Raw genomic sequence first — 12,510 nt, forward strand, 5'->3', positions numbered from 1 at the left:
AATACTTTGAAAAAGAAACAAGGTAAAGTAATGCTTTTTATATCAGATATATTCCTACGCGGTTTTTTTTTTTCACTTTTTTTTCTTCGATTTTCTTTTGAGAAAGATCTTATGTTTTCCTGTCGGGGTAATTGATTTAGTTGATAATATATATTTGTGTGGGGGAGTTTCGACGTAATTATGGGGTTTTTCGGGGGGAGGGGGGTGTCGCTTTATGTCTCAGCATCACTCAAAGAAAAATAATTGCAGAAGTACAAAAACGCGGGTGTTTTTATCTGTTTAGTACTTCTGCAGTTTACGAACCGTGCTATTTTTTTAGATATGATTTACAAGTGTAATTCAATTTTTGCCGTATCTTTTGTTTATTAAATTTTTATGTGAAAGTCCTTCCTTTATTAAAAATGGGGTACTTTTTATATACATAACCAAGCATAGTTTATCCGCAAAAATCCTAATTTACATTTTTGGGAGCAACACAAACTGAAAACGGACCTGTACAGTTTTTTTTTCTACGTAATGTAGAACTTTCGTTTACATTTTTACCAGTGGTACAAGAAATGTCGTTTACCCAGAAGTTTTGGTTTCGAACCTGTAATTACATAAATATTAAAAGAATGCCAATTAGTATTGTATAATACAAATATATCCATAGCAAAGCTCGGGTAAATCGGCTAGTATATATATATATATATATATATATATATATATATATATATATATATATAACTAGCAGGCTGCCTGGCGTTGCTCGGCATTGCTTGCGGTCACCCGGTTGTAAAATATGCATAAATATGTTTTAATTCATGCATGTTTTGTTTTGTAGTTATTATTATAGATCCAATTCTAAATTGATTATTACATTGTATCCAATATATAGTAGTGATTTCAAAAGTTATGAAAAAATATGGCTTGAATCAAAACGAAAACGTTTAATGCTCCAGCCTTTGTCATTATTTAGCACTTCAGCATTGTTACCGTTTGAGTTATCCATGGATGGATAAGAAGATATAAAAAATTAAGCGAGTTCAAGCTATGAATGTTTTTTTGCATATGTGCAGGAGTAACAATTTTTATAAAATTGCAAAGATCAACTGTTTGTTTTTTTTTAGTTTTGACCCCTTAGCAGCTATTTTTGCAGGCTAAAACCAAATCAAAAGTGCTCCACGGGTCCAAATACCTTATACATTAAGTGTCAAGTCTGTAGATATATAAGTGACCTAGTCTCTGTGTGTGAAACGTCTCTACCTAACTCCTTTTTACATATTTGGTCTACAAACTTGAATATATATATATATATATATATATATATATATATATATATATATATATATATAACTACTTCCTTTACTCACATAAAATTAATATACGAAGGTATAGATTTATGCATAAACTTTAAGTATTTACTTCAAAAGTGCTCAATACGTAGGTAGAGCTAGTTAGTAATTGATGAAATATATATGGCGATTAAGCTACACTGAATATTCTGCGTTTCATCCACTATGGGATTCGTCAGGCTTATGCGTGAATTCTGTGGTTGTTTCTCGTTTTTTTATATGTTGAGGATTTTAGTTAGCCAATCAGCTTTCTAGTATCCACCGCGCCGCTTCCTATCAGCCAATGGGCATGCATTTTATCGAACAAAGGATCTGTTTTAGAACTAGGTAGACGTTTTCCTCCTTTTTTTATATATATAAATATACATATGTGTACACACATACATATCGTTTATGTATATTCATGTTTATTCAATTTATTTATTTGTTTGTTTTTTATTGTTTTTTTTTTGTTTGTTTTTTTTGTTAGTTTTAAAGCTATTTTGTATCGCTATCCTAGAGTAAGTTTTATTTTGTGAACACAGTTGTTTGCTATTTCTCGTCTACAGTTTAATAGATTTTGGGGTTCTTTAAAGTACAGGATAGCAAATTTTTCATGGAGGCATAATTTACATGGGTTGTCTAAATGTCTGCACGTGGTAGCTTGTCTTATTATTTTCCATTCAACTACCGGCGCAGAATTCGTGCATAAGCCTGACGAATCATATAGTGGATGAAACGCAGAATATTCAGTGTAGCTTAATCGCTATATATATTTTATAAATTACTATATATATATATATATATATATATATATATATATATATATATATATATATATAGACGAAAGAGAAAGAGAGAGAGAGAGAGAGAGAGAAAAACATGTCCATGTTTACATCCTAAATTCTACACGATTGTGCACAAAGTAGAAACTATGCATGAATAAAACTAAGCATAATAGTAAAATAAAACCAATTACTCAATAAGCAAATGAATAATTAATTAATTCTCGTTTTTCAAAGGAATATCAAAATTAATTAACCTTCATGGAGTCGCCCACATATCTATGACTGAGAATATTAAGAAGTTCATTTTAATAATTTTTAAATAGAAAAAGTAGGCTTCTAATATCAATGTAAGAATGAGAAAAACTTAACTTCATATATATATATATATATATATATATATATATATATATGTCTTTTGTTTCTGACTTTCAGATGCCGTCGCTTACCAAAAGCACTAAAAGAATGGCAAGCTTATGAAGACTTGCGCAAGACTATTGATGATTTCAACGAAACATGTCCCCTCTTGGAAATGATGGCCAATAAAGCCCTTCAGCGGAGACATTGGGAACGACTCTCAGCAATAACTGGACACACATTTGAAGTGGAATCGGATAATTTCTTGCTGAGAAACCTGATGGAAGCTCCGATTTTACCAAATAAAGAAGAAATTGAGGTCTTTACATTTTTGTTTTTAAAAAAATTTTCAACTTCTTTTTGAGTCATCAGCTTTAGTCATTGGTTTTTAGATTGCTTTTACAAACTGTCTTTAATATTTTATTACTGATACTAAAATCTATTGATATTTAAATACAAACGTTGAATCGAACTTTTTAGGAGGACTGCAACACCTTTAAAGTCCCATAAGATGCACATATTTAATAAAAGTACACCACACACACACACACACACACACACACACACATATATATATATATATATATATATATATATATATATATATATATATATTGGCAGCTTGTCATTATTTAGACATGTCTGATTGAACACGATAGAGTTATTCCTTTCTTCGATCTTTTTAGATATCTTTTCCATTTGCCGAGTGGTCTTTTGAATTTCGGCAGGATGAGTATTATTTATTCATTTATTTACTACATACTTTTTATTGCATCTTTTTTAGTTGTTGTTTCACGACGTTTCGGCCAACTATTCCTCTGGTCTTCGTCGGGTAGTAACTGCGATGGGATAGGAATTCCAAATCTCCTCACTGCATTCTCAGCAATTACTGCCATCCATAGTTGTTTTTCGTTTCACCACATTTTGGCCAACTAAGCCTCTGGCCGATTTTAGGTACCATTGAAACCGCTATCTTCACACAATGGTCACCTGGAACCATAGAGATTCAACGTCTCTATCCACTGTGCCATGGCAACAACAAAAATAGATGAGGATAATAGTCTGCAATAAATAAATGAATTAATAATAATACATCAATTATTACACATTTACGTTCAAATGAAATCCTTAACGTGGAAGATAACAGTTCAGACAGTTGCACGATTCGAACTCTTGACAGGAGTCACTTTTAACACATTTTCCAGCGTCCTAACCAAACTACGATTCAATAGCTAACTGACAAGCCGAGAAATACATCCTATTTATGTTATGAAACGGACACTATAGTCAGTTGTCTTAACAGTGTTCAATAGATCACGTGAACAAGAACTTTACACACACACACACACACACACACGTATAAATATTGGTTATTTTTGCTTATGCAAACATGTACAAACGCTGCAACACTGCCATGACGCTGTTTCGTTTTGTAGTTATTAAAACTAAGATGTTCTCAGGCGAAAAGACGGTTCCTTCTTTTAAATGTTCGTATTGAACATGCTCTATTTACTATTAGACAGCAGTTCTTTTTTGTTTATTTTGTTAAATCTGATCGAGTGTAAATAAAATGTCTTGTGTTAATTTGCAAACTTGCATATTCTCTTTGAAGTTCTTCAAAAAGGTCATCTTGGATCGTTCTGTTGATTCTAAGGATGTTGTTTAAAAATCATAGGAAATGACTTTTCTAGACAATTTACATTTGTCATTATTGTATTGTGTTATTAGCAATACAATAACGTTTTTCTTTACAATTTATTTTTAGAATTTATTCATTATTGTTGCATTCACTAATTATGTAGTTTATCGTTTTGTCTCTTTGTCACCGGAGTCTGCATTTGCTCTTTTGTGATGTCTTGTCGATATCCGCTTTGATATAGTTGGTTCTAAGCATGTTATCTGGTGCAGCTGTTATTAGAGATTCTCTTTCTCTGTTTAGGTGTCTTTTTCGTAGCCATGTCCAAATGTTTGTGTCAGTCTCATCTTTTGTCATCCTTATATATCGTCCATATAACTGTTTCTCTTCCCATTTTTCTTTTCTCGTCTTATCCCTTGCCTCTCTGTGTTGACATGTTCATTTTTCTGTGTTTCTTATGTATTTTTCTAATTCTTTTTTCATGTTAACAAACCAGCCCTCTTCCTCCATATTTCCTTTTCGTATAGAGTCGGTTAACATCATTCTTTCAGTGCATGAACATAAGTTTCCTGGTTTTCTCATCCAGATACCTGAGTTCTTCTTCGGTCCAGCTTATAGATGGTCGGGAGTATCTTACTCTGGTCCAGCCTATGAACAGTCAGGAGTATCATGTGTTTATGCCTTTTATTATGTTCCTTCTATATAGTTTAGTTTCCAGTAGTTTTCTTGTTCTTCTTAGATATTCTTTTCCAATTTTCTCTTTCATTTCGATTGCTTTGACGGTGTCTGCTTCAAGAACTCCTAAATAGTTGTAAGTATCATGTTCGCCTAGTGTTTTCATCTGCGTTTGGTTGGGTAGTTCCATGCCTTCCATTGTCTCCAGTTTTCCTCCTTCTTATAATTAGAAAAGCACATTTTCCACACTGAAATTTCATTTGGATGTCCTCGCTAAAAATTCTGGTTGTGTTTATTAACATCTCTAGTTCCTTTTTGTTGCTTGTAAAAAAAGTTTCGAGTCGTCCATATACATTAGGTGGTTCATTCTTTCATCTGTATTAGTAAATTTGTATCCTACTTAGCATTTCCATTGTTAAGGGGCATCATGGCTATGATGAACAGGAGTAGTAATAGGGAATCTCCTTGGAAGATACCTCTTTGTATCTTTATATCAGTTCTGTATTGTCTTTCAGCTGTCAGTTCAAGGCTCTATGCTCTCATTTTTTTTTTTTAATCAAATTGATAATCTTGTCTAGTATATTGTACATTCTCAAGCATTCTATCATTCATGATTGAGGGATCCTGTCTTATGATTTCTTGTAGTCGATCAATGACATGGCTATATATCTTTTTTTCTTTTGACCTCCTTCAGTATCTTTTGATTTGAGTAGAGCATGTGTTCCTCTTTTTCCTTCTCAGCATCCATTCTATTACTCAAAGAGTAGTCCGTGATTATTAAGGGAGTGATAAATCAGTTCTCCAAGTTGTGCTATTAAGATTTTTCACATAGTTGGTACGCAAGTTATAGGCCTGTAGTTGCTGAGGCGGTTCCCTTTTCTATGTCTTTTTATATTAATTTGGTTCTACCTTTGGTCATCCATTCTGACCCGTCTGCTTCGGATATACATCTTTTCAGATTTTGAATTAACCTTTTGTGTAGTGTTGTGAACTTTTTGAACCGGTTTGCGTATATTCCATCATGACTTATTATTATTATTATTATTATTATTATTATTATTATTATTATTATTATTATTATTATTATTATTAGTGTACAACCTGCATTAAAAATGATGTAAAAATGCCATTCTTAACCAGTGTGTGTACTAATATTCATACTTATATATATGCGTGTGGGTGTATGTGTCTGTGTGTGTGTGTAAAAATAAAAAAAGAAATGAGAAAGAAACATCTCAAACTGGAAAGTTTAAAAAGGAAAAAGGAAAAATGCATGAATCGGTTTGGAAAGAAGAAAGAAAGTAGAAAGAAACGTCTCCTTACAGAAATAAATTGAAGGTAAAAAAAATTATCTGAGTAGCTATTTACTTTCTCAATTCTACTAAAGACTTGAAATAGAATACAAATCGTGTCTGTTTTTTTGTTCGTTTTGCGCTACTTTGCAGCATTCATTTATTATGTGATATACTATTTTGTCTCTTTGTTCATAGAGTCTACATTTACTGTGTTCATGGATTTCTATTTTAGCTTTATTTACATGAAATAGATATTAAAATATTTTATATTGATGATATGAAATAAAAACCCAATATTTTTTTAAAGGTGCTAGAGTAGTAATTCCAAAAATAAAATTATATTAACATTAGGAGGAGTGTACGTGGACCAACCAATGCATCTCGTCAGGGCTCTCCCCATCAAGACGCGTTGCCATTGAAACTCTGGTTGATCTACATAGACACTTCCTAATATATATATATATATATATATATATATATATATATATATATATATATATATATAAGAACAAAGAATTAATAAAAAATGTTAAAAACACTTTAAGAATAGTTAAAAACATATTTAATTTTCAAAAGATCAACACAAATTAAGTGGCTTGTCTTTAATCCACAGAGTTTCGAAAGTAATACTTTCCTTCTCATCAGAGGGTAGGAATTAACAAAATGCTGAATCGGATTTTGTTTGCAGAGTATTTAATGAAACTACAAGTTACCCATAGAGCTTACTTGGTAAAAGTTTAAAAAATAGTGAGGCAGAGGGAATGGGGGAAAAAAGACAAATGATTTTACATGAATGGATGGTCGGGGGAAGAATAGAATATCTAATAACGGTAAAATCCAAGAAAAGTTGGTTAAAGTTCGGTATCCAGAAGTAAAAAATCCAAAGAAATCACGTTACTGGAAGACATTTCGATGTCATCCAAAAGGACGAATTCCGTGAAATAATTCACAAATGGGTACAAGGAAAAAAGAGTGAGTTCAAAAGATTATTATTAAAAGAAAGATAAATTGTGCGTAGAATAAATATATATATATATATATATATATATAATGTATTTATATATGATGACTGCAATTATTGTTAAAATTAAAAGAAATTTTCTGCTTAATTATACCTTTTTTTATTTTTTCTTATGACCTTTTTTGTGTTAAAATAAAAATAAAAATAATATAAGTTTCATATGTATCACGAACATTTTACAAACCATCGTCAAATCATTATCAGGTACAAAGTAAATGAACAAAAAAAAAGCTGGAGAAAATAAAAGAACTTCAACTTAGTCAGATGCCAGGAGAACGTTTCACGCTGTTTCAATTAAACGTTTATAATATAAATCTCGTAATGCCACAATTAGTGTTACAGGATAAAATTGTATATATATATATATATATATATATATATATATATATATATATATATATATATATATATATATATATAATGAATTGTCCATGGAAAGGTAAGTCTGTCTAAACCAAAAAAGCTCGACCTAATTAAGAGGAGCAAGCAATAGAATAAGTTAAGAAGTTAAAGACTAAAGTTAGATAGGAACTGTATTATATCATCACATCAATAAGGGTTACAGAATAAGGAATACGTGAGAAACCTTATATATATATATATATATATATATATATATATATATATATATATATATATATATATATATATAAGGTTTCTCACGTATTCCTTATTCTGTAACCCTTATTGATGTGATGATATAATACAGTTCCTATCTAACTTTAGTCTTTAACTTCTTAACTTATTCTATTGCTTGCTCCTCTTAATTAGGTCGAGCTTTTTTGGTTTAGACAGACTTACCTTTCCATGGACAATTCATTATATATATATATATATATATATATATATATATATATATATATATATATATATATATACTAGCAAAAGTACCCGTCGTTCACTGGGTTCAAAAACAGTCTACAGAAAATGGACTCTGGTTTATGAAAGTATGATAGGTTATGAAAAGGAAGGGTTGTAAAGAGATAGCTTCGAATTTGGGGGTATCAAAACCAAAGCAAAATATGATGAAAGTAAAAATAAAATAGATAAACCCCATAATTTATTATACCATACCTGATCACACTGAAACACTTATCACAATATTCTGTGGATCTATATTAAAAAACCTTGTTAAACTTTGTGACATATTTCCATTCCATGGAGGTCAGGCGCGGACGAACACCCCATAATTTTATTATACCATATTTCTTCAAACTGAAACATAATTATCAAAGAATACTTACGCAGATAGATATGAAAAGTCTTTATTAAAGTTTGTGCCTATTTCCATTCCATGGAGGCCAGGCCCGAACGCAGACCCCACAATTTTATTATACCATCCCTATTTAAGTTAAAACATACTTATCAAAGTATTCTTATGTACATCTATATCAGAAACACTTGTAAACGTTTTTTTTTAATTTATAATTTTTTTATTTCCATACTTTGTGGACCAGGCGCTTACGCAGACCCCACAATTTTAATGAACCACCGTTCTGACAGGTCAAACCTACTCATTCCTGTGTCTTGATACATCTTCTATTATTATATGTAATCAGTTTTTTTTAAATAGTCAACCATATAAGAGCCGATTGGTGACCACACACACACACACACACACATATACACACATTCAGCTTTATATTATAGATATATATAGTGAATAGATTATTATTATTATTATTATTATTATTATTATTATTATTATTGTGTACGATTGTCACATCATTCCTATTATTTGCTCTCTATATATTTATGTCTTTGCACTTTTAATGGATTCCATTCTGCATAATGATTTCATATTTCTCTTGAAGGATATTTGCATATCTGCTGTGAAAGAGAAAGACATTGAGGCCAAGTTGAAACAGGTGATCCTTGATTGGAATACCCATAATTTCCAATTTTCACCCTTCAAAAGTCGAGGAGAACTCCTATTAAAAGGTCAGATTTCACACTTATTATGGTTTCAAATCAATAGGATACGAATGACCGCTTGCACTCACCAATTCCCGTAATATCAAAGGGCAAAAGGGCGAAGCAGATTCCTGAGGATGACAACATAAGGCGATTTTCCTTGTATTGTTTGAGACTTTCATTTTCTTCCATGCATTCCTTGCTTTCTATCTATCTGCCGAGCTTTCTTTCATTACTTCCTCCTTTCTTTTTTCTTTGAATTCCAGCAATCACAAGGGTTTTGTCTAATCAAAATTAAAATTAAAAAATGCCTAATTTCCTCTTAATACACCCATTTAAAAATTCCTTGGATTATCTTTACAGTTTATAAGTAATAAAGAAACAAAGACAATACATCATGTTTCGTACTTTTTTAGATGAAGATTGATAAGTTTCCTTATTTGGACGTCCACCCCTGTGGATTAAATAAAGGATTCATTTTGGAGTGATGTATACGTTCCTGTGTTTGATATAAAAATTCCTAATTTTTAAAATATGTACCTGAAGAAGGTCGGTGGTTACATCGGCCGAAACGTTGTGAAAATAACATGAGATTAGTAGTATGAATAATCCAAATAATCGAACATAATACAGTTTTATAAAAATATAACTATTTTTAGTGTATGCGTCCCTTATCCAAAATGAAGTAATTCACATATATACAGCATAAAAACGTAAACACAGCGGTCCCCCTTGGATCACCGAAGTTAAGCAACGTTGACCCTGGCCAGTACTAAGTGGGCGACCGTTTGGAACTTCCGGGTGGTGTATGTACTCTCTGCTTATATCGCATACTTTCTAGTCGTCCTGGACTTCTCCTTGCCACTGGACTCAAACAGTGTTGATTCAGGAGAGGTGTGGTTGGAGATTGCGCAACCCTTGCCTCATAATTACATGCGCATCTGACCCTACAAGGGGCATCCTTTACCTTTCAAAACTGAACGGAGGCATTAATTTAAAATATTATTAACCACTTAATCTCCAAGTTAAGTTTGCGGGGAAGTGACAAGTAATTCGTTAAACTCACACGTGGATATACGTTGATTTTTTAATCACACTGAGGGTGAGCTCTCACATATGTCTTCAGATGGATTTTTATGTCTTCATATTCCTCATTTCATGGATAGTAAGTATATATGACATTTGTTGAGACATTTCTTATGAAGATGACAACAAACATCCATGTTGTTTGTATCCATTAAATGAAACAGATGAACTATAAGAATTTCGTCAACATCATCATCATCATCATCATCATCATCATCATCAGAACAGCAGAAGCAGTAGCAGTCTAATACATGCTGGCTTGTGTTACATGGCTTTTAGAAATTAGCAAACTAACTTATATTTATTCAGGTATCTATTTCTCCATCTTTCTCACTTATGACTTCCCCTCATATTTTTATTGACTTTCCTCTGTCAATACAACCTGCTACCTTAACTGTTCTACATCTGCTAGCCCAAGCACTTGCTAATTCTTTCAATTCGACCAAATCAATGCTGTCTCCTGTTCTGCATACATTCTTCTATATTGTTCAGATTTCATAGCCCACTGAGGTCATGAGACCTAAACCTATTTTTAAGGCTCACATTACACACTATCATATCATACTCATATATCATTTCTCTCCGTGCAACACATATTCTCAACTCTAACTGGTCAGATTTCATTTCCAAACATCATCAACTTGCATACACATATATGGTCAACAACGACAAGTCTGCAACCACTCCTAACTTTTACTATCAGATTACAACCCACTCTTCCTTGTCTTTTAATCATATCAACAAGGTAATAAAATTGTCTGTATTTTTGAGATGAGGTGTTTTCATTGATTGAGATTGTCGGACTGACTTCCTCATCTTGGTTGTTATAGTCACAACGTTTCGGCATATGGCCTAGTGTTCCTAGACGTTGTATCAAAGTTTACAGTTACCCAAAGGTGCTGAGTTCAATCCTGAACGAAAGCAGTGAAAAGTAACATTCAAAACAGAGATGTCCCAGAGCCTAGCTGGAGTCCGAACACGGTACCCCCGTAATAATAATAAAGGGTTGGGTTCGAGACTCCTAAAAAACGGTTCCCCAGTTCGATACAAAACACCTGATGAAGGCCGGAGGGCAAAACGGCTGAAACGTTGTGACTATAACAACCAAGATGAGGAAGTCAGTCTGACAATCTCAATCAAGGTAATAAAACTTCTGAACAAACCTCAATAACTTTTCCATCCAAATAAACTTAATCTACATCTGAATTCTCATCCGTCTTCATTATCTTACACTTCTTGCACACGAATCGAACATTTCTTTACCTAACTGTAATTCCATTGCACTTCTTATGTACCCAAATGCTAACAAACACCATAAAAATGGAACTTATCGCAATTCCCTTTCCATAAATTAAAAAGAGATATATACAATGAAACATTGAAAACTGTTGGTAAACTGAATGAAGTCCTAACTTTTATAATCTTGAGTAAAATGAAAGAATAACTATTTTGCAGGTGACACAACATCAGAGACTGTTGCTTTAATGGAAGATAGTTTGATGATATTAGGATCGCTGCTTAGTAACAGGTAATTATTTTTGTTTCTTTACTAAAATTCTACTGTTGATATTTCAGCTAAAACAATTTCCTATTCTTGAGACATTATGCAGATACTAAAGAAATAAAATTATTTTCCCCAACAGTAACAGTTTGTACCACTTTTATGTCCCCTTCTAAAGTTAAAAATAAAAAAATAATGATACTAAACCGTATATATAGAATCCTGATTCCAATCTAGATAAAAATATATTGCATGATTTTGATTCTAAAAACATGTCAAAAATTTAAAGCTTAGACATAAAGCTCTTGAGAAGTCATTGAAATTCAGGGAATCTTATTTGATTGATGTCTAATAATTATGGATTTAATTTAATGCAAATCTAGAATATTTGAATTTGAAAACGGGAGGTTGTTGCCACATTATACTACCCCTAAAAACACTTTAAAATGTTCTAAAGAAATTGAAATTTGTGGAATACTTATCGATTAATTAACACATCATCATCATATTGTATGAATTCAAAGATCCTATTGTTGGCATTGGTTTCTCTGATATTTGTCTAGTCAGAATCATATCGAGTACTTATGGGAGGGACCACAGGAAGATTGCCAATATCCAAAATTAAAGTCATTTTTAGGGAACAAACTGAATTCGAACTTAGGACATCCAGGTCATCAGTTTGTGTCATTAACCACTAGACTACTGTTACCTCCCAATTAATTAACTAATTCCTATTGTTAAAATTGCACAAATATCGGAAATATCTTATCATTTTCATCCCTTCTTTGTTTTGTTTACATAAAACTAAATTAAACTAAATTTAACTCACATTCTGCCTAGCAGTTGTGTTCCAAAATTCATACTGATCGGTTAATTAGTTTAGAAGTAAATCCTATATACATCTATAAATATATAAACTTATACAAA

The 12,510-nt window shown here is 31.9% G+C and overlaps 1 protein-coding gene across 1 annotated transcript in view; it reads left to right on the plus strand.

The window, feature by feature from the left end:
- Nucleotides 1-12,510, plus strand: part of LOC145292051 (dynein axonemal heavy chain 5-like) — a 579,775-nt gene that overhangs the window by 223,100 nt on the left and 344,165 nt on the right. Inside the window, exons 29-31 of the mRNA XM_080138079.1 lie at nt 2,534-2,774; nt 8,897-9,023; nt 11,538-11,610. Of these exons, the coding sequence (XP_079994205.1) occupies nt 2,534-2,774; nt 8,897-9,023; nt 11,538-11,610 (441 nt within the window). The remainder of the gene's footprint in view (nt 1-2,533; nt 2,775-8,896; nt 9,024-11,537; nt 11,611-12,510) is intronic.

This window comes from Euprymna scolopes, chromosome 13 (genome assembly GCF_053919585.1).
Source record: "Euprymna scolopes isolate OS-2025 chromosome 13, ASM5391958v1, whole genome shotgun sequence".
NCBI lineage: Eukaryota > Metazoa > Mollusca > Cephalopoda > Sepiida > Sepiolidae > Euprymna > Euprymna scolopes.